The sequence below is a fragment of the Medicago truncatula genome, chromosome 3 (genome assembly GCF_003473485.1).
Source record: "Medicago truncatula cultivar Jemalong A17 chromosome 3, MtrunA17r5.0-ANR, whole genome shotgun sequence".
Lineage (NCBI taxonomy): Eukaryota > Viridiplantae > Streptophyta > Magnoliopsida > Fabales > Fabaceae > Medicago > Medicago truncatula.
Window position 1 is genome coordinate 44,143,204 of NC_053044.1, and position 22,796 is coordinate 44,165,999.

General features: G+C 32.0%; 2 protein-coding genes and 1 non-coding gene across 3 annotated transcripts; 2 read left to right on the top strand and 1 right to left on the bottom strand.

Moving 5' to 3' along the window:
• Positions 1-5,938: 5,938 nt before the first annotated feature.
• LOC25489745 (F-box protein SKP2A) lies at positions 5,939-9,374 on the top strand. Its single transcript, XM_013605902.3, has 5 exons — positions 5,939-6,090; positions 6,692-6,980; positions 7,937-8,285; positions 8,389-8,530; positions 8,687-9,374. The coding sequence occupies exons 2-5, from the start codon at positions 6,730-6,732 to the stop codon at positions 9,049-9,051; spliced, it is 1,107 nt and encodes a 368-aa protein (XP_013461356.1). The 5' UTR covers positions 5,939-6,090; positions 6,692-6,729; the 3' UTR covers positions 9,052-9,374.
• Positions 9,375-10,554: 1,180 nt separating this feature from the next.
• On the bottom strand, positions 10,555-10,626 carry TRNAQ-UUG (transfer RNA glutamine (anticodon UUG)). The gene has a single exon. It is a non-coding gene; the product is annotated as a tRNA-Gln (tRNA).
• Positions 10,627-18,489: 7,863 nt separating this feature from the next.
• On the top strand, positions 18,490-20,662 carry LOC25489747 (probable indole-3-pyruvate monooxygenase YUCCA10). The gene is made up of 4 exons (XM_013605903.2): positions 18,490-19,129; positions 19,466-19,699; positions 20,006-20,131; positions 20,234-20,662. The coding sequence occupies exons 1-4, from the start codon at positions 18,515-18,517 to the stop codon at positions 20,453-20,455; spliced, it is 1,197 nt and encodes a 398-aa protein (XP_013461357.2). The 5' UTR covers positions 18,490-18,514; the 3' UTR covers positions 20,456-20,662.
• The last annotated feature ends 2,134 nt before the right edge of the window (positions 20,663-22,796 follow it).

Sequence of the window (22,796 nt, forward strand, 5' to 3'; positions counted from 1 at the left end):
ATGAACTTGTATTTTTTTTTTTTACAAGTTGTGGTTCTTATTTTTTTTTTTACATGTTATGGTTTGTTGATATTCCAGCATTGCGTAATGAACCTGTGATGGTTTGCAAGATCTTTTTTTCCCCATCTTATAGGATATATATTTGGATAAAAAAGGATATATTACATCATAGTATTTCACTTTGGTGGTTATTATTATTATTATTATTGTTACTTTACAATCGTTAATTGACGTAATTCTTATTTTGGTGGAATAAATTATTTTCTTTTTTATACAGTGGAACATGAATTTTTTATCGGTGGAATGTAAATTTATTTGACCTTAATTAAATTAAAATAAAATAAAAATGACACATATATGTGTATATAGTATAGGGATATTTTTGTCATTGCAAAAATTAGACACTTCTTTCTCTTCTTTTTCTCTCTTCTTTCTCTTATACCAAACAATACATCAAATCTACTATATTTCTCACATATTTCTCTCTTCCCACACTCTCTCTCACCTATTTCTCTCTTCTTACTTTCTCCTCACAACCAAACACACTCTTAAGGTGTTCTAAACGTCCGACCTTATTTAACACTTAGGCTTCTAAAAAAATCCATTGACTTTATTTAAAAAAGTGGTATGGCCTAGGTTTGACGTGGGGAGGTAGAACCATAGCAAGCAGCAAGTTCTATTTTCACACCTAGATAAGAGAAGGCTCCAATATACTCCTTGTTCAATAAAATAGATGTTTAGTTCAAGAGTTGAAATCTTTCTATTTTTCTAAAATAAATGAGCATCTCCGTAAGTATAGTTTTAATGTATAAGTATTCATTAGATTTTTTTTAATTTTAAAAATATGTGTATTTATATCATTTATTTGCTTTAAAATTATAGTAACGAACATTTTCCTTCTATTAGAAAATGGAGAAGACTGTTCTCGTAAACTTAGCTCAGTCGATATAGACAATGCATAATATATGCAATGTTCGAAGTTCAAATCCAAAAAAAAAAAATGGAGAAGACTTAGCCCACTTGAAATGCTTGGAGGCTAGAGATTTGCAGATCATGGGTGAATAGATGACAAGGAAAGAGAGATAAGAAAAATGTTTCATTGTTAATGTTTTTTTTTTCTTTTCAAGAAAAGAATACTAATCCTTAATTTTTTTTTTTGACAAAACTAATCCTTAAGGTTGTTGTTACCTTAAAAACGATCTTTAGGGTTTACATTTTTCACCACAAATGTTTTATGATTGATACGAATGCGTTATTTTTGTATACAAATAGAGTGTTGAAAAATGTTCGAGTAATATTAAACTAAATCACAATGTCATTGTGAGCTTATCTCAGTTGGTAAGAGCAATGTATTATATATTAATGTTTATGGTTTAAACCCCGGATACCACCAAAGAAAAAAACTAACTCACAATAGACATATTTTTTTTGATAAAACTCACAATAGACATATTAGATTCCTGTATTTTCTTTCTCCCTTCACTTCTTCTTTTTAAATCTACATTTCCAAATTCAAAAATATTATAATCATATCATCTAATTTGTTTGCAACAATGACTTTATTCAAGCACAATGTTTCAAATTCATTAATACAAAATAGCGAGTAATTCAACTTTTGTGTGAGACGTGATGAATAGACAAAGTATAACTTAAAGTAAAAAATAGAGAGAATTTTTTGAATAAATTTAGTGGTGGAAATGTGAAAAGAGGGCAGTGTGGGTAGCATTTTGTTTTTTATTTTAAGAAATTCTCTATAAGATAACAAAAATCAAATGGGGTTAAGAGATAGCCGGAATTGAGCTTAGCCCCCCCCCCCCCCCCCCCCCCCCCGTTTACAGTAATTTAATATGGTTTTTTTTAAATTGGTTGGGGTAAATTATCCATCATTCTTTCATGGGTAGCCTAATTGTCACCTTATTTATTTGATGGTAGAATTTAAGAAATAAAATAGAAAAAAATTTCAAAACAAAATAGACCATTATTAATTAGTATTCATGTATTTTCTTGAATTTAGGTGTATAACACGTTCGGTATACATACTTGAGAGTGACACAGATCATATTTATTCAAAAAAAGGCAAATCATGAATATATGAGAATGTTTCCAAGTGGATTTATGTGATTAATGTAAGCTGCTGATTGTCAACGCTCAGTTGCTTTGAAACGAAAGCAAAGAGTTGTAAGATGTACTAATGTCAATGTCAAGTAACTCTACAAAAAATGGTTCTTCTCTTTCGTGTTTGCACACGCATGCATGCACAAACAAATAATAAATCTCGTCATTATTTTCCAGCATATGATGATAATGAACATATCACATATATACATATCCTAGCTTAATAACGAGTATAAAATGTGTGGTGCAAGTTTTGTTTCAGAATAAAATAACAAGCATTTATATTTAAATGGCTATGTTGTTGTATATTTTTAGAGCTGCTATCTAAACACATACGTTTCATAGTCATCATAGCCTGTAATTACTTGTTCATCATCATCATATATATGGAAAGAGACTTCCCTGATTACGAAAGTACTAGAGCAAGTATTCACGATACTTTTTTTTAAGGATGATATTCACGATACTTTTTTTGTAAAATATAAAATAATAATAAATTAAATCAATATTGCGTAATGACATAATCAATTTTTTGAAGTTGGTCATCTACGGACTGATATCAAAATAAATTTATCCTTTTCATCAAATTTTGTTTATCTTTATACTTTTGTTTAAAACAATTTGTCTTATACTCTGAAGTTGGTTATCCATGTATGTGTCTTAATTTTTTTTTTTACATCAAATTTTATTTAAAATTAAATCTTTGTTCAAGACGGACAGAGACCGGTGGTTAAGAGAGTACAAACTAAAAGTGTTGTATATAAGCGAAACACCCAAAAATAAATATCATAAAAGACATCCTTACACACAACTTCTAGGCCAAACCCTACCTTCAACACCCACAAAAATAAACATCACCACTTAAAAAAAATTTCTTCACAAAACGATCATTGAAAAACGATATTCATAACCATGGATCGCCAAATTCTATACGTTCATGATTCTATATATTCAATTAAATTGAATTTTATTCTGTTTTGGATATAAATAGATCTTTAACATGATTGTGCTAGGTTAGGCAATGGGAATGGTGATTTCAATTTTATTTATAGGTCTTCCTTTCATGAAATGATGTGATCCCACACCATGTAATCTTCGTGGATGATGTGATCTAACACCATGCAATTTGCACGAAATAAATTGAGTGGTGGGGTTAAGAGTGTCCAGTTGAACAATTAAAGTCATAAATTGAGTTAGCGACCGTCTTTGATCTTGACTGCTATATCGTTTGCCTGATGAAAAAACTTAAAAAAAAAAAAGGTTAATTATATTTTTGATCCCTATAAATATCTACAGTTTTGTTTTTAGTCCCTATAAAAATAAATCATGTTTTTTAGTCTCTACAAAATTTTCCGTTAGTGTTTTTAGTCCCTGTTAAATTAAAATTTGTTTAATTATGTTTAAAATTTTAAATTTTTTAATGATTTTTTAGATAGTTGTTTAGTCCCTATTAAATTAACGGTCTTGAACTACAAAGGTCTTGTTAACGCGTGTCTATGGGGCACTCTCTAATAATTTTAAATTAGGAAATTATTCTTTGAAAAATGTAGTTCAATTTTCAATACATTGAATACACAAGTTTTCATAAAAAGCTACCATTTAAGACTCTTTAAAGAGTATCTGTGGGCACTCGTTAATATTTCTCATCTACTAATATCATTCTCTAACATGGGAGTGTTTAAGTATCCAAAAATATCAACTTTTACATTGAAAATTATATTATTATGACTTTTACGTGTTTGACTTGTATTTATAAGACAAATTTTTGTGTGGATTCCTTAAACAATAGAGCATTTATAATGGTAGTACACAGGGCCGGCCCATAGCCCGTCGAGGCTGGGCGACGACACCGGACCTCCAATTTTTTGGGGCCCAATTTTTTTTTTTTTTTTTTTTATATGTAAGCCACGAAAATAATGGTTATATATCTATTAAAAGCAAATTAATTCAATTTGTACAGCTTACTTTTGTGGCGTGGCCACTTTTTGATGAGTGTGAGGTCATGTGTTCAAGACCTACAAAAGTGTGATTTTTAATATTTTTTGTTTAAAAATAACTTATTTATTTTTTTGGGGCCCAATTTTTTTTTTTTTTTTTTTTGCATCCCTTATAAAATTAAAATCGGGCCTATGAATTTGTTAAGACGGCCCTGGTAGTACATTAATATAGACTCTTTTATTTATAATTTTTTAATAAAAGTTTATATCGGACAATACATAAACGAGAACTCCAATGAAAAGTATGTTCCACTAACTTTACATTATTATATAAAAGCAATTTCTTTATTAAATTATAAATTATCTTATAAAATACTCCCTCCGGTCCTATTTATAAGAGAATTTTGGGTCAACAAAAGTTGATGTATCTAGTTAAAAATTCAGTCCAAATACATTCACTTTTGTTAACCTAAATTTCTCTTATAAATAGGACCGGAGTTAGTATTAATTATCCCTATCGGACACTTGCTACTAACACAGCACTCTTCTTTTTACATATCACATGCCATATGAGACAATTAACTCATAGAGCTACTCTAATGAGAGGTGATCTCCATGATAATTCTCTCTGATTTGACGTTTGTCCAAATACCTCCATTTTAATTCCATATTCGGTTAAAGAAGTGGTTGATTAGAGCCCATACATGCAATGCTCGTAATCAAAATAGCAGTGTTTGGTTGAATTCTCAATAATTTTTGATTTGATATTTTGGGATAACAATAAGTAACAAGATAACCATTAAAGGCACAAAATCCAAAATAAAAGCAATTGCTTTACAGCAAGCAACCACTTATTTTTGCTCAGGAATCCCAACATTTTACATTTTTTCTTCTTCTTTATTAAGCGGTTTCGGTTTTGAACAACTAGAAACTTCTACACACCACTCTCAACCTTTTTTCAATTTTTTCTAACTCACTCTCCTTCCTCCCACCCCCCATTCAGCCATTGTTATTATTATTATTATTATTATTATTATTTTTTTAAATTTTAAAATACATAAAGAGTAATGGTGGAATAAATAGGTCCGGACGGTCATAGGAATATACTTATATCAAATTTAAGTTTTTTTAGTAGATAAAGGCAAATACGTTTTTAAAAGACTAAGTAACTTTATATAAAAAAAATGCAATTTGACTAAAACAATTTCACGTTACGTATTAACAAATCAAGTTTTTTGGCATGTTGTTATATTAAACTTAATACATAAAATTCATATTTAATTCTCTCTCAAAAAAAAAAAAACTCATATTCAACATTTTTAACGCAAACTAAATCATATAAAACCCTGAAACATTTTCTTAATTATGAAACTCTAATCACTTCCATTAAAGCTAACTTAAGAATCTGGTATAAAAGTTTTTTAAACCATATTTTTATACGATCATCAATTTAATAATATTTTTTCTCTCATTTATAATTAAACTAATACTTATTTTATGTGTATTTTTCTACTATTGCTCCAAAAATTATACATGTTAATTATTCAAATATCATTTCTCTTTAAAGTATTTTCAGTTCCGCCTATTAGAAAGAAACAAAAAAAAAAGTCTCGGAACAATGCATTATTATATGCAGGGGCCGAGGTTCGAATCCCAGAAATCTCACTTATTCATCTTATAAGAAAAATTCTAACCACTGGATAACTTGAAAAAATAAAAAATAAAAAAATGGGTTTGCTTTATTTCCCTAATTTTGGTTTTCTTTTCCTTCTCTTTAGGCCACTGACCTCCATTCTCATCAAAGTAGAATACTTTACTTGGGACCCACTTAACCTGTCCATTCTCAATTGATCACCAATCCACGTGGCAGGCTTACGTTTCTTCCCCTCTTTCTCGTTTCTCTTCACGCTATATAGTCTTCTTTCCCCTCACTACACCAATTTCAGAGAAGCACGCTTCTCTGTATTCCAAACACCCTAAAAATTATTACAAAGAACCTAAATTAGAGGCCAAAAATTTGGCTTTATCTTCTAAACTGGTAATTGTCGCTTCCTTAACTATCATTTTTTGTTTTACTCTTTCATGGTTTCATCATCATGCATGTATCTGATTAATTAATTAACCAGAAAAAATTTAATAAAGGTTTGATTTTTATCTTGCCCAGTTTCATTTCTTGATGATTCTCAATTGCCCTCTTAATATTTTGGTTTTGTGATTCCTATTTTGTGTAAGTGCATGCTTAGTTTGATAAAAAAAAATAAAAATGCTTTTTATCACAATTTTCATAATATGTTGAACTGTGTTTGATCTTTCTGATGTACCACTTGTGCTGTGTTTAAAACTTTTTTGAAAGTCTTAATCTTGTAAAGATGTGATGTAATTGAGAAACTTGTGATGGGTATTTTTGTAATGTGTGAATAGTCCTTAAAAAAAATAGACCCTTTATTTTATGTTTTCCAATTATAATTGTAATTATCCTCATGTTGCTTTCTGCAAATTGCTCAGTCACATCAGTATTCTTTGATTTGTGGTGATTATTATTTATTTATTAATTGATTTAAGTTTTGGTAATTTCTGAAAGCAAAAGTTTTGGAATTTTGCTATGGCTAATTAGTAGTTATCTTATCCTTTTGTGACAGCTAGGAAAGTTGATGATTTTTGGTGAGGGGAAACTGAAATGGTTGGGAAGGATAATTTAAAGACTGAGGATTTGAATTTGTTTTTTGAGAATCTTATGATGGTTGCTGGTGGTGAGAAAGGAGGGAACATGAAGGTTGGTGTGATCACTGAATGGAAGGATATTCCTGTTGAGCTTTTGATGCAGATTCTGTCTCTTGTGGATGATCAGACTGTGATTCGAGTTTCTGGTGTTTGTCGTGGTTGGAGAGATTCTATTTACTTTGGCCTTGCTCGTTTATCACTCTCTTGGTATATATTGATTTCTCTCTTAACTTGTTTACATTCATATGTGTGTGGAACTATTTTTCTCAAATTGATGTATTTTTCTTGGTTTATGCTATTGTTTTTTTGTTTAAATTGAATTTGGTTCTTCAATTCCTGATCCTGGTGCCATGTTTTTAATATTATTCATCAATTCTTTTGGAGTTGAAATATTTGTTTCATATAACTTTTTTCTTTTCATTGAGATGAATTGCTTACTTTTGAAAGGGATTAAACAATATCTAAGTTTGATAACCATGTCAATAAAACTCACATATTTTGATGTTTTCAAAATCTGGTGGTATTTTCTAATTCATCAGAAAATGTATGTAGTGTACTTTAGCTGACACGGATCTGTTTGGATTGGATTGGCTTGTAAACAGTTTATTATTTATTTATTTGAAAACTATTTGACTTATTTTATCTGTTGTTTTAAAAGTAGCTTATACATATGCACAAATGCTTAAGCTGTTCATCCAAACAGGGCTAAGTCATAAGCATTAAACTGTATAATCAAACAGGGCTAAGTCAAGTTTATGAATGTCCTGTTGTTTTTTTGCTGTGGAAAGCATTGTTTGTTTATAATTAATAAGCTGTCTAAGCCCTGTAGCTTTTGTTTACTTTACTTTCTCTCTCACACACACAGACACACAATTGCTTCTGTAAGCTCCTCTTATAATTTCTGAAGTTGGTTTCCCCTGCATTCCTGGAATAAATCTGCAAGTCTTCTAACTTGAAAAGCTTAAGTTTGTTGACGTTATAATGTTTCTTGGAGATCATAGCACACTGGTTCCAATGTTGAATTCAATTTCTTAAAATCCGTTGATTTTCCCCCATCTTTTGCACTCTTCTCAGGAATGTTCATAAAAGTGGTTTCAAATAATACTTTATCGTGAAAGTGCATTGACTGTGGTATTAACAAGATTATGTAATTCCTCTTTCAGGTGTAACAAGAACATGAACAACTTGGTCCTATCTCTTGTTCCCAAGTTTGCAAAACTGCAAACTCTAATCCTTCGTCAAGATAAGCCACAACTGGACGACAATGTTGTTGGCACTATTGCAAATTTCTGTCATGACCTGCAGATTCTTGACCTCAGCAAAAGTTTCAAGCTCACTGATCGCTCACTGTACGCTATCGCTCATGGTTGCCGCGATCTTACAAAACTAAATATCAGTGGATGTTCAGCATTTAGTGACAATGCTCTGGCCTACCTTGCTGGTTTCTGTAGAAAACTGAAAGTTCTAAATCTCTGTGGATGTGTTAGAGCAGCTTCTGATACTGCACTTCAGGTATTATATTATATGGTATATTCTTATCTGCATTCACAATCATATTAAAACTAAGATGGATTTGAATTGTAACCCCCATGAGACATTACTGAATGAATAACAGGCTATTGGACACTACTGCAATCAGTTGCAGTCTTTGAACCTTGGATGGTGTGACAAAGTTGGTGATGTTGGAGTGATGAGTCTAGCATATGGTTGTCCTGATCTAAGGACAGTTGATTTGTGTGGCTGTGTCTATATAACAGGTATTTTACTTCAATATTTCATTTGTCATCAAAATTTGTAAAATATGTTGTGCTCCCACGGACACGACACTGATACTGACCCTTATTTTTCTACTTGTATTGCATGTATTTATTGTAATGTGTTAGTAACGAGGGTAATTTCGGCTTTGATTGTAGATGATAGTGTGATTGCTTTGGCAAACGGATGCCCTCACCTGAGGTCCCTTGGACTGTACTTCTGCAAGAACATAACAGACAATGCAATGTATTCATTGGCACAAAGCAAAGTGAAGAACAGGATGTGGGGATCTGTGAAAGGAGGAAATGATGAAGATGGACTAAGGACATTGAACATCAGCCAGTGCACTTCACTCACTCCTTCAGCTGTTCAGGCGGTTTGTGACTCATCTCCTGCTCTCCACACATGCTCAGGGAGGCATTCACTCATCATGAGTGGCTGTCTCAATTTGACCGAAGTCCATTGTGCGTGTGCTGGTCATGCACACCGTGCAATGAACGCTTTCCCCCATCCTGCTCATTAATAAACCACATGACTTCGAGGAAGTGCCCTTTGAAGGGCTCGGAGAAGTGATGCTGTTACCTTCCCCTCCCCTTCCCTTTGGTGTAGATATGTATGTGACTTTGTGTTGGAGACTTGAGCTACAGATGAACAGCCATTTGTTGTTGTGCTCATACTCTCTGTTTTAATTAATACCTCAACTTTGGACTTTTAAGATATTTTGAATGCAAAAAACTAGCTTGTTCCTGTTTAGCCGTATAAATTTATTGGAAGACATGGACTTGGACTTCTTCTAAACGTTGTTTGGTTTTTAGAAGAATATGCATATTATGTATTTGTCTGCCATGATGGGGTTGGCTTTAGAATGTGGGTTGAACAATGGTTAAACAGGTTTTTAATTCCTATAAAATCACTACCTTTTTAGTTTCTATAATATTTTTGGTCAAGAGTTGTTTAATTGAGATTCAAATTCGGGTATTTAAACGGTTCAATCACTTGGCCTCAAATAGTTAACCACTCATTAAGAAGCCTAAAGAAGAAATTTTGTCTTAAAATTGATACATTCGACATATTAAAACTTGAAAAAGTAATTCTCTACATAAAATTTACGAATTATTTCTATTTTAGAATCGTTAATGAGTGTCCTAAGGGCATTTGTTAACCAGAACCCTAACTATTTGAGGCCATTCACTTGGTTAAATTTTCGTTCTTCACATTTTACAAAAAAACGGCATGCTAACTGAATAGTAGTAGTTAGTACTTAGTACAATAATAAATCATGGTTAACTCTCACATGGGGTAACCTAGAGTAGGACACTTAAGTACAAATAATTTATTGAATTGTTAATTTGACTGGTCAAGCTTCCTAACATAGTGAACAGAATGCTTTGTATGTTCGAACTAGCTAAGAAATTCGGTTGCTTGGTCAATCTTCAGCCTTGTTTTGCAAAGCTTGTTGCAACCCACCCAATGAATTTTGTCCTCCATTTTTGCTCCTCACCAGAACTTGCTAATCAGGATTTTAGTTTTGTCACGAATGTACTTTGCAATGAGATAATTGCTCTGCTCATGAATGTAGTTTAATGAGAACTCCTCTACAAGCAAGTGATAGTAATTTCTCTTTTCAATCCTTCAATTTACACGTCTTCTGGATCTTCCTACAAAAATAGGAAACTTAGGCATTTGTTGATTCTATCCACAATCATAATCTTCATTCATTTTTGGAGTATGATTTTCCTTTTTTATACATAATTTTATAGGTGTCTGAAAATTCTTCTTTTAATATGATTCCACTTGTTTAAGATATAAAGGGATGGAGACGAATTGCTATGCTCTATATTGGAATTCTTTTTATTGTGTTGATACTTAAAATATGACGAAGACTCAAGAGATTGTTTCATATAATTCCTTACACGATAATTGACTAAAATAAATGGCTTTTGATATATTTTTTTGTTATGAACTGGGTATCTAAGTGTGTAATTGTTAAATAATCCTACATCAAACAAAAAGACTACTAAAAAAGAGGTCCTACCGGGAGTCGAACCCAGGTCGCTGGATTCAAAGTCCAGAGTGCTAACCACTACACCATAGAACCATTCGATGTCTATTTGTCAACTACATCTTATATGTTCTATTCCCGTTCTCGTATCTAATAATATTTTCATGATTTTTTTTCTTCCGATGCAAACAACAACACAATACAAAAAGGGTTGAAATGGAAGGAAAAAAAGGCTACCTTCCCGAGTTTTGTGGGTCAATCTAGGGTCGGGTTGCTCCAACCCATATACGAGCACAACCTGGTTTTTCTCATTTTGTTTTCCTTGTTCCATTTCTTACACTTTCGTCGCCGGAGCGGAAATGCAGCCTCGCCAGGTTAAATGTGAGCAGCCATGACGCCGGAAATGCCTCGCGAGGTTAAATGTGAACAGCCGTCGTCGCTGGAGAAGAAATCAAAACATTTTATGGTACTCATACCTTCCTCACCCATTCATGCAACTCAACTGGTAAGTTACAATCTCTCTCGTTTTAACCTACTATCACTCAAATAATAAAATGTGAGTATCTTTTTGCTATTGTTTTAGATGCTTTGTCTGTTACTCTTTTGCATGTTTTTAAATTTAGTCTGCCTTTAAGTCTTAACTTCTAAACATTGATTTTAAATATATGATGGAATACACTTTAATCACACACACACACACACACACACACACACACACATTGTGTCATAGGAAAGCAATGAAACACATACAAGACACCGACACCGACACATATGGTTAGATTGAATTATGTCATTTTCTCATATTATTATCTACGTCCGTGTTGTGTCCGTGCTTCATAGTAGGAAAGTAAGAAATGTTGCGAGAAAAATTGAATGAAACATTTTTTTCAGCAACAGATTTATTTATAGACATACTACTATCAAATGGATCTGAGATTGGAAAATTAACTTGGGGCAGAGCACCGGTGGGTTCAGGCCCGAAATCACCATAATAGATGAAACCGTAGGCACCAAATCAAGACCCACTTTTGACCATATCTTGTATTGGTTTTGGTGGGTCTCAGTGTTAGTTGGTTGTATGGGTACACGTGTGAGTTCAGGTGTGCTCCATCTAGTCTATTTAGATCATGGACGTGAGACATGTAGCAAAAAATTATCCTAAGGTTTAGATTTTTTTTTGATGAAGAGGAAATTAAAAGACAAGAAAATCAAACTACCCAATCCGCTGCCTAAATACCCCAGAGGTATTCGCAAGCATGATGATATCCAATTGAGGAGGAGTAGAAGTCCACATCTTCAAGGAGTCAGTATTAGTTGCACCAAATTTAGCCAACCAGTCAGCACATTCGTTCCCTTCTCTCAAAGTATGACTAAATGAGACCACCCATGGAAGAGAAGAAAGCTTCATAATGAGAGAAAGCAAAGTTGCATGAGGATGAAAATCCTTTTGTTTAGTATCAACAATAAGATCCAAAGCTACCTGAGAGTCAGATTCCATGATGATAGACCTATAACCAAGATCCCACGCCAACTGAAGACCCTTCCAAATAGCTGAAAGTTCAGCAAACAAATTATTAGCTCTTCCACAAGATCTAGAAAAACCATGAATCCAATTCCCTTTATTGTTTCTCAAAAGACCTCCAAAACCTGCATTATCAGGATTACCAAAAGAAGATCCGTCCACATTGATTTTAATAAAGTTTTTCGGTGGAGGATTCCAACGCACCTGGCGGGTCACATGGCGTTTATTTGTTAGGCCAAGAGCATGAACCATGGAAGAATGGTAGGATATTATGTAATTTACTGACTCCCAAGTAGCTTTCCTAACATTTTGAAAAATCTCTTCATTTCTATTCCTCCAAATTTCATAGCATGCTACTATGAACCTAGTACTTGTCTCTCTAACAGCATGACGTTTGAACCAAAGCTGACAATCTTGCACGTAGAAGTCGTTAGGATAAGTAGGACTAAGGTGCCTCCAAATTTTCTTTGCCATAGGACATTCACGAAAAGTATGTATATCACTTTCAACAAATGCACCACATCTTTGACAAGATGCAGCAGAGGTAAGATGTCGTGAACCACCAAAGGCATTGGTAGGGAGGCTATCATGCATCTTCATCCAACAAAAATGCCATAGATTTTCAGAAACTTGAAGCCTCCAGGTCCAACTCCAACAATTAATTAGCTCTACTTGTTGAGTTAGATTCTGATCTAACCACCTATATTCATAACTAGCTGAATATTGACCATTTGGAGAAGCACTCTACCTAAGGTTTAGATTTAAAATTAAAAAACAAGTATTTATTTAATAAAAAATCAAAGTAACCATCTTTCTTAAATTTCCCTATTCCTCCTCTGTTCCGACCTATATGACCTCCCCTCTCATCATTGTCTTGCCTTCGCCCTCGTCATAACATACTAATCCATTGCCACTGACGTCATTGCCATTGCTACTGCTATTGGTCAAGGTATTATGACTTTCAAAATTTTGGGACACTTAAAATCTCACTGTGTTGTTTTTTCAAGAAAAGGAGGTGCTTGTGTGATGTTTCTTTCATAAGCATCGTGATTTTGCAAATCTGCATGAAAGTGATATGTATTAAAATTGAATTTGGGATTAGTTATAATAATAACTGTGATTCCAATTGCGATTTTATTATATTAAATTCTACGATTTGGATATGGCTATTTAATCCACGTATTCTTGTATTTTTTTTATAGGTGTTGAACTATGCCTTGAAATCTCATGTGGAAGTTGAAAAATTTATGTGATATTCTGTCTCATGCGCTAGGTGCATGGTTTTGCAATTTTTGTTTGTTCCAGTTAAGTGGCTAGCGCCTAGCGCGGGGCATAGGGGTTTGGTGCACCGTGCATGAACCGAGGCAATTTTTACTGCATTAACCTTAGTCATGTGCTCGGCGCATACTGTAGTACAAAGATATATATATATATATATATATATATATATATATATATATATATATATATATATATATATATTTATAGATTTTGGAGTGTTTTAAACTTTTAATGGTCAAGACTAGTTCTTTTTGTGTAAAGGAGGATTTTTTTTTTGAACCTTAGAGACTAGGAGTTAAGGGTCTTTGGATGACATTCAAAGGGTTAGAAAAATGTGAATTATGGAGAACCAGAAGGTCATGAGACTCTTTGGAAAAATTTCTTGGTCATTTTTGTAACTCACTTGATCAAGGAATGATAGTGAAAAAAAGCGCAGAAATGGTTTGCTCCTAGAGAGATTGTTGAAGCTAATTTCTTATAAATTTTTATAATGACTATTTGATAGTGGATTGGAGAGATGTTTACTCCCTATGTGTAGGTCATTGTTGGAACAAATCAAGTAACCAAATTAGTGGTGTATTGTTTCTCCAGTCTCTACCCTCTTTATTTTTGTTCTTAATATGCATGTGATTTTATTTTACACTTGATTGTTAGATTAGATTTAGATCTATTGTTATTGCTCGAGATTGTTTTGATATTTTTTGAATCACAAATGTTAATATGTTAATTGTTATGTTAATTTTCTTCTTGCCAAGACTCTAACTCATTAGCTCTTTTAATCACTTAGCTCAAATCAGTTGATACCGTTTTGATTATTGCGTGTCACTAATATTTGCTCTAAACATTTAGGATCCGTTTGATGGTCAGGATATGATAAAGGCAAGATATGATATAAAGCTGGATAGAGATAGGATATGATAAGGACATGATAAACATTAATCCTATCATGTGTTTGATGCACACATGATAACAAACATGATATCATTATAATTAAATGAAAAAATTGCTCTCATAATTAATTAAATATTGTAAATATGACATGTTATTAATTATAATAGAAAATACATGCTATCATTAATTTAAAATGACAATATTTTTAAAATGTCATAATATCAAGATGATAAATAAGGAATGATCTTATAATCCTATCAGGATAATTTCTAACACAGCTTATACTCAGGATAAAAATTACAAAGGAAAGTCAGGATATGACAGAAAAATGGTTTATTTTATCATATACTTTTGGAGCATCAAACATGAGATTTAAGCAGGATATGATTAATGTATCATATCCTGTCTTTCTATCCTGACCATCAAACGGACCCTTAAAGTTTTAAGAAAATATTAACAAGTGCTCTTAGAAAATTATCTAGAAAGTGATGTAATTATTACGTTAAAATTACTTTGTTTATTAATGTGAATTGAAACTGAATTCACAACCCTAAGAGATAGTTAAAATGTTATATTATATGCTGTTTTCTTAAGCAAGAAACATGCGTGCATCATGTTGCATTCCCTCACTATTGATCATATCTGCATTTTCCTAATATTTATTCCCTCAATCCTTCAACCTTTATCATGCAAATTAAGTTCGTCATCCCTAGTCAAAAGTAATGATAGAAAAAGGGAATTAAAACTAAATCATTGGAGGAAAATAAGAACATCCGATGATGTCAGAGTATATAATTTAAAAACATTAAATATGTCTCACTTGTTTAATGACCTTATCTAAGGTCAAACTAATTAATAATGTACGTGTCTCGATTTCAGAGAATCGGAATGAGAAAGACATGTAAAGTGTGACTCAAGTAATCGCTAGGTGGGAAGCTCTCCCTTAACGGTGTAATAGTTTTGCATGCATAGTTTATTGATGTAAGCTCCCCCTAAACAATATTTACCCAAAATCTATGACAAAAATTCGCAAAGTAAATTGATTTATAAGCAGTATAATCGGATATTTCATCGATTTAAAAATAAAAAATATTAAGGCATGTCTATGGACACTTTTTAATGACTTCAAATGTGAGTTTTTATGTTCTCGTAAGTTTAACTCAGTTGATAATAAGAATGTATAATATAGTAGGATTTGTTAACTGAATTAGAAAGATAGTAGTATTAAAAAGCTTTTTAACATTTGATAAGGTTTGGCTCTTTAAAAAAAAATTGACAAGGGTTGGTTACTAGTAATTAATTTTACCTAAATTAAGAAATGAATAGTATTAACTAGCAACACTCTCTTTTGAATACATTCTCTAATATTCAAATTTTTAATGGTTTAAATTACTGTGGATCAAAACTTTAAAAATTGAACCCACATAAAGTGATGGATCATACATTAATTTCATCATATAAAAGAGTAAGTGCTAGAGAGTGTTGAAAAGTGAGTGTAGTTGACATTACTCATTAAGAAATACAGTGAATTATGTAAAAACTATGAGCTACTCCATCCAATTAAAAGGAGTTATCTCTTTTCTCCTTCTCAAACCCTAGCCGTCACCACCTTTCTTCTCCTTGATCTATCCAAGAGGGATGATTTATGATCAATTTTGATCCAAAACCACCCTATCGAATTGTTTTTCATCTTTTTTTTTAGTTGAATAAGTGATTTGCACATATTTCCAATCTTATTTTCTTTGTTTATGTGATTTCATCGTCTTTGCACGATTCTATTTGTTTTGACTTCACGTCTTTGTGCAATGTGATTTTGATTTTCCGTTTTAGTGCAGTGTTTATTTGATTCAGGTTGAGCAAGTGCATATTCTATCAATGACTTTGGCGTCGTCAATGTTGCAGATCCTGAGACATGAGTATTTCAGAGACTTGAATATAGTTATATTTGTATGGATATGTACTTTGTCATTTTATGCTCTTAACATGGATGATGTAAGTTTGTTCGCAGATTCATCCATTTTATTTTTGAGCGGTTTTGAATTTGTATTGTATCAGTGTATTCTATCAATATAAGTTACTCCATCCATATCAAATTACCCAACTTATTTGCAAAAAAAAAATTTCTAATCTAACAGAATCATTTTAATTTTCAATATAACACTCGTAATATTATTTTGGGTTAATAGTGTTTTTCACTCCAGTAATATATGTCATTTTTCAGATTTCGTCCCTATAAAATTTTCGGTTTGATTTGCACCCTCGTAAATTTCTTTTTTTTTTTTTTTTCCGGAATACCCCCCTCCTCCATCCAACTAATCAAATAAAGTTTTTGGCAGACTAACATGTCAGACTTAGGTTTTAATTTTTTCAATTAGACCTATCCTATTTAAGCAAAATCCGATTCGGACCGGCCTATTCCCACCCCTAGTTGTTGTGTCAGGTTTGAGACTAATTTTTTTTTTTCCGCAAACACTTCAGTATCTTGAAGTTTTATTTAATATTAATATGTATCTGTGTTCAAATCATTTCATGTCATATTCATATTTAATTTTTTAATTAAATTTAAAATTTGATTTAATTTTACCTAAAAAAAACATTTGACTAAAACTTCATGATATCAACCAATTTTTTTGACGATTTGACAGAGATTGTCCGTACGTATGGTTATGGACTTATTGCATGCATATATATGTTTGTATTTTAAATATGTTCTTTTTTGGGCGGATTTAATACTTTTTGTATTTTATTCTCTTTGGGGCGTGTATCCTTTTGTACTTAATTATGTTTATTAATAAAATATACCTTTGGAGTTAATTTTCTTTTTTGTTTTTTGGGTATGTACATTGCCTTACAGAAAATGTAAAAATAATTAAGACCTCTATTCAATGAATTGATATAAAATTCTTTAAAAAAATGAAAGAATTGATAAAATATACCTTTGAAATTAAAAATATTTGTTTCTTTTGGGTATGTACATATTGTTTTAAGCAGGGTATGTACATTGTCTTACAGAAAATGTAAAAATAATTAAGGCCTCTATTCAATGAATTGATATAACATTGTTTAGAAAAAAAATGATTTTTTTAGAGGAAAAGAAATAATTGATATAACATGTTAATTGTTAATAAAATATTTTCACTTTTAACTATTTCCTTAAAACTTCTAACCCTTGGTGCATTTTCCCGTACGTATCAGTTTCTGAGACATTGAACATATTAATCAAAGAGTTATCTCTCCAAAACATGTCATAAAAATATCTTTGATTAAAAAAAATGTAAGAAAATATATGATTTAAAAAAAATATAGTTTTTTTTAATGTTTGATTTGAACGATCTAACATCAGGTATGTACTTTGTTCATTTTGAACCCGTGCTAATGAGATTTTTTTTCCTTAAAATATTTAGATTTTTATTTAAACAAAAACTTGAAAAATGCGTAGAAATGTATATTTTTACTATTGAGGTGCTAGACGTATGAGTTTACCATTGCAAAGTTCAAATTCTTACCCTTGTAAAATGATCATTTATATCATTTTAATTAATAAATTAAAAAGTATCAAAATATTTATTTTGTATCCTTTGAAAAGATATATTCTAATTAATATATATATATTTTTAAATTATAGTAATTAATTTACAGAACATTCCAAACAAACTAAATGCTAAAAAAGTTAATTTAATACATTGTTCCAAATATAAAAATTGTACTTTTCAAAAAGAAAAACTTTACCTAATTAGTTGTAAGAAGGAAAAAATTACAATTAAATGGTGACGATGTAAAACAAAAAAAAAAAGACGACTGTTACAAAAAGTTATATAAAATTAGGGGTTTGTCTAATACGAGCCTCTCAAAAATGATATTAGAACAAATTTTGGTTAAAATCATATAAAATTATGGGTTTTTACAGAAGAATGACTTCATTATTAGGTTTAATTTTTAACCAAATTAATATTAGAACAAATTTTGGTTAAATTATCATAATATATATGGTTTTTCTCGTTGCATTAATGCTTGACAATAGAGAAATTATTATTTTTTCAACAAAAAAACAGAATAATCTGTAAAAAGAAAAACAAAAAAAATTACTATTATTATTTTGGCCAAATTCATTGTATTTAATTAGTTGTTGACCAAAGAAAAATACTAAAATAAGGTTCACACTCTCCTGTATGCAACTAACTAAAGCATACGTAGGTGGCTATAAATTCAGGTGCAAACCACATAAAACATAAAACATCTTCCCTAGAAAAAAAAATCACATAAAATAACATCAATAAGAAAAACAAAACCATGGAAGTTGAAATTCCTGTTGTGATTGTAGGTGCTGGGCCTGGTGGCTTAGCAACCTCAGCATGTCTTAACAAACATTCAATCTCAAACATTATCTTAGAGAAAGATGATTGTCATGCATCTCTTTGGAGGAAAAGAGCCTATGACCGTTTGAAACTTCACTTGGGCAAAGATTTTTGTAACCTACCTCACATGTCTTTCTCATCTGATTTCCCAACCTTTGTCCCTAGGGTTGATTTCCTTCGTTATTTGGACGATTATGTGACACATATGAAGATCTGCATCCGGTACAACCGGTATGTCAATGATGCTTCTTTTGATGCCACTCATGGGAAATGGAGGGTTTGTGTGCATGATACTACATTGAATCTTGATGAAATTTATGTTGCTGATTATCTAGTTGTTGCAACTGGAGAAAACTGTGATCCTTACATTCCCATGATAAATGGGCTTGAAAGCTTTGAAGGGGAATACCTTCATTGCAGCAAATATCTGAATGGAAGGCCTTGGTATGATAAAAATGTCTTGGTTGTTGGTAGTGGAAATTCTGGCATGGAGATCGCTTATGATGTCTCTACTTGGGGTGCAAATACCTCCATGGTTATAAGAAGTCCTGTAAGCCTTCTCTCTCTCTTCGAAAACCATAAAAAATTCGAGATAAAAATTATGAAATTAGTCTTTAATTTTGTCATCTCTAACGTCTAAAGACGGAATCAGAAATAAATTTTATTGTTTTTGTCACTAATTTTTATCAATAATTTAATTTATTTTTTTAACAATAGTGATAAGAGATTCTCTGTATTCACTCAAACACATATATATATTTTTTTTAAATCAATTTTTAATAATGGTGTGAATAAATAAATTCAATTTCTTGGTTACATTCAAATATACCAAATCATATGTTTTTGTATGTTTGTCTTCTAAGAAATCTGTATGTGGTTCATTTAGGTACATTATCTTACAAAAGAAATGGTGTACATTGGAATGTCTTTGCTGAAATACATAAGTATTGAAAAGATCGACAAGCTCATGGTGTTTATGAGCAAAATGGTGTACGGAGATATGTCTAAGTACGGTTTGGTCAGACCAAAGGATGGACCCTTTGCCATGAAAAAGAAGGGTGGCCGTACGCCTACCATTGATGTTGGCTGCGTCAAACAGATCAAAAAAGGCAAAGTTAAGGTATATACAATTAAGATTTAGATAATACATTTTAATATTGTATTATATCTGGAATGTTTTATCTAAGTTAATGGTAAAAATTGTTTATTTTGTTATTGTGTTGTTTAAGTCGTTTTATTTTATTGTTGTTGGTTTTGAAGTTGAGTCCATTGTTTTGTAAGATGATCTTTTTTGTGTACGGGTTTAGGGTTTACCAACAAAATACAAATACACTTGTTTGAGATTTTACTGCGTTTAAATGTGTGATTCTTTTATCACAGAAAATTCAGATCCATTGATTTTACTAAAGAAATATTATGTATTCAGGTGTACCCGGCTATTTCAAGCATAAAAAAGGGTAAGATCATTGAGTTTGCTGATGGAAAAAGTGGTCAATTTGACGTCATAGTCTTTGCGACTGGATACAGAAGCAGCGTTCAGAAGTGGCTTAAGGTGCAATATAATATAATCTTATATAATATAATGTGTAATTAATTGCACCAAAATGTAGATTTGAATTAATAATTCATTATTTGACATGCAAATATAATGCAGGATTACAAAGAGCTGTTCAATGAGAATGGAATGCCTAAAGCACGTTTTCCAGATCACTGGAAAGGAGAAAATGGAATCTATTGTGCTGGATTCTCACAAAATGGATTACAAGGCATTCATTTTGATGCTCTGAAAATTGCAAATGATATCAGTTTCACTGTTAATGCAATGAAGCATCATGATGCTGATGCCAATGCTGGAATCAAGTTATTGGATGAATGAGTTTTTATCACCTGAAAGTATTATACTACTTGTACTTTCTGCTGCTGGTTTACTTTTAAGTGTATGACTAAGTTATAGTTCCTTGGAAATTTGGTGCATGCATGAGTCATATGGTTTAGATTTATGTGAAAGACAATCAAATGTATCTAAGTTATGTCATGAAATAAAACGACTGTATTGTATCGAAAAAAAATGAATGTACTTTTCGTCTCAAAAATCAAATAAATGTAGTTTGTTTTATGTTTCTATGCCCTCATTTAATTTTTTTTCCTATGTGCTCAAACTCTTGTTTTTAATTCAATGCTTTTGCCGTTAAAAAAGAGAAATAGATGAAAATGGTAACCTAATTGCGAATTTACTATATAAGTGATGTTCATAATGCATAGTATCTACTTATATAGTAAATTCACAATTAATTTATCATTTTCACGTATTTCTCTTTTTTGTGACCTTTTTGAGATTTACACAAAAGAATTTTGAGCATAACTCTTATAAATAATGATGCGTTTAATTGACAAATCTATAATAAATCGTTCATTCACTTAGTGTCCAATCTTTAATAAAAAAACTAAATAATAATCTGTTTTGAATTTTTTTTTTGAAGAAGCTAAAATAAACTTTATAAAACCATCAAAAGAGTCGATCAGCACAAGGTGTGCTTAGGAAGACATAATGAACCTGTTTGGTTACAACAGTCTAAAAGAAAAGAGAAAAAACAAACATCATGAATATCATGAATAGCTGCTTCTTTGTTACGGAAAGCTAAAACAGTTGCCAACCAAATCATTTTGAAAGCTAAAACAGTAAATTTTGATCCACCCCCAAGCCGCAGAAATGACGCAGATACGACAAGAGGATCGGTGAAGAGGCGGCAGGAATACCAAGCCAGCCACTAATTAGGACCCAAATGTTACCATAAAAATCACACGCGACAAACAGATGGTCTATATCTTCGGTGCTCCCATACCTTCCTGTACACGGTTGGTCATTAACATAAATCACTTGATGTCGAACTAAGTTATCTTTAGTAGGAATCCGATTTTGAAGCAACCGTCACGCAGAATAAAGTGAAGGACATTATTATTATTATTATTAACCACCACTCCATTATCAACAACCTCGATCAACAACTGATAAGCAGTACTAACTATGTAACGGTTAGATGAATGAGGTCGCCATATCCACCTATCCGGTCTTGGAAATGATTTTTGACCAAGACAAACAAAGGTCATTGTCTTTTCTATGAATGATGTTTGACCCAATAAATTTTCACTTTAGGTTGTAGTTTAATTTCAATTAGTTGGAAGGTATATTATGTACTTGTTATATGGATCGTGTACCTCTTATACACTCTAATTTACTAGTGAATGAAATTTTTATAACCAATTAATTAGAGATAAATATTTGTCTCCACTATGGTTTCTATAATAAATTATAGTGAGGCAACAATATTCATTTGACAGCGTGAATGGGGAGACGTCAATGGCTCTGCTAGGGTTTCCAAAGCATCAGCTCCGTCCATCCATTTGAGTTTGACGATAATTGCTTTCATCTTTGGTGATTGTGATATAGCTTCATTTCATTCCAATATCCAATTGGTGGGATTAATTCGTTCACGTGATTAGATTACCATTGGTTTTCTTGTCACTTTTAATCTTCAAAGCTAATTGCCTTCAATTCTTATTCATTTGATATCACTATTTGAAGTTATTTGTTTTTTAGATTTTGTACCTATTAGGGAACGGCTGATTGCTGCACACTTTCCTCTCTTCTTGCTGTCAAACATTAGACCTGGTTCTTCACTTTGAGATTGTGCAGCTGCGCTAATGCTCTGTGGCATTACAAAGGCTGAATCATGCAAAGCTCGTAAATAGAATTGGGACTGGTGACGGGCAGGCAGGAATACGATGGCATACAAGTGCCCTTGACTGTGTGTGTAAGACACAGTGTCTTCAGCCATGGTACAGGTGCAGCCACCAACCAAATCGTTTGCTGTCGCTTTAGCAGGACATAATGTGACCGACGAACGGCCCTTCCAACACCTTGCATCAAAGGTGATGCGTTGAGCATACGTATTTGTCAGGACGAGTACACAAAGGGGGTTGATGATTGCAAGAATGCCTTACGAGCCAGGTTAACGTTAAACAAGGGGGATAAGGCCAGGCCGTGAGCCTATAGTCCGGCCTACTTAAAGTCCGACTCGACTTAGCTCATTTATTAAATAGGTTAGGCTCAAATTTTTTAAAAAGGTCATTAATTTAAATAGGTCAGACTAAGACTTATAAAAAAAGCCTACTAGGCCAACAAGCCGACCTGTATATTTGTAATTATATATACTACA

Coding starts and splice junctions, on each gene's coding strand:
- LOC25489745 (XM_013605902.3), top strand. CDS start 6,730: ATGGTTGGGAAGGATAATTTAAAGACTGAGGATTTGAATTTGTTTTTT. Junction 6,981..7,936: donor GCTCGTTTATCACTCTCTTG/GTATATATTGAT, acceptor TTCCTCTTTCAG/GTGTAACAAGAACATGAACA. Junction 8,286..8,388: donor CTTCTGATACTGCACTTCAG/GTATTATATTAT, acceptor AATGAATAACAG/GCTATTGGACACTACTGCAA.
- LOC25489747 (XM_013605903.2), top strand. CDS start 18,515: ATGGAAGTTGAAATTCCTGTTGTGATTGTAGGTGCTGGGCCTGGTGGC. Junction 19,700..20,005: donor TCAAAAAAGGCAAAGTTAAG/GTATATACAATT, acceptor TTATGTATTCAG/GTGTACCCGGCTATTTCAAG. Junction 20,132..20,233: donor GCGTTCAGAAGTGGCTTAAG/GTGCAATATAAT, acceptor AATATAATGCAG/GATTACAAAGAGCTGTTCAA.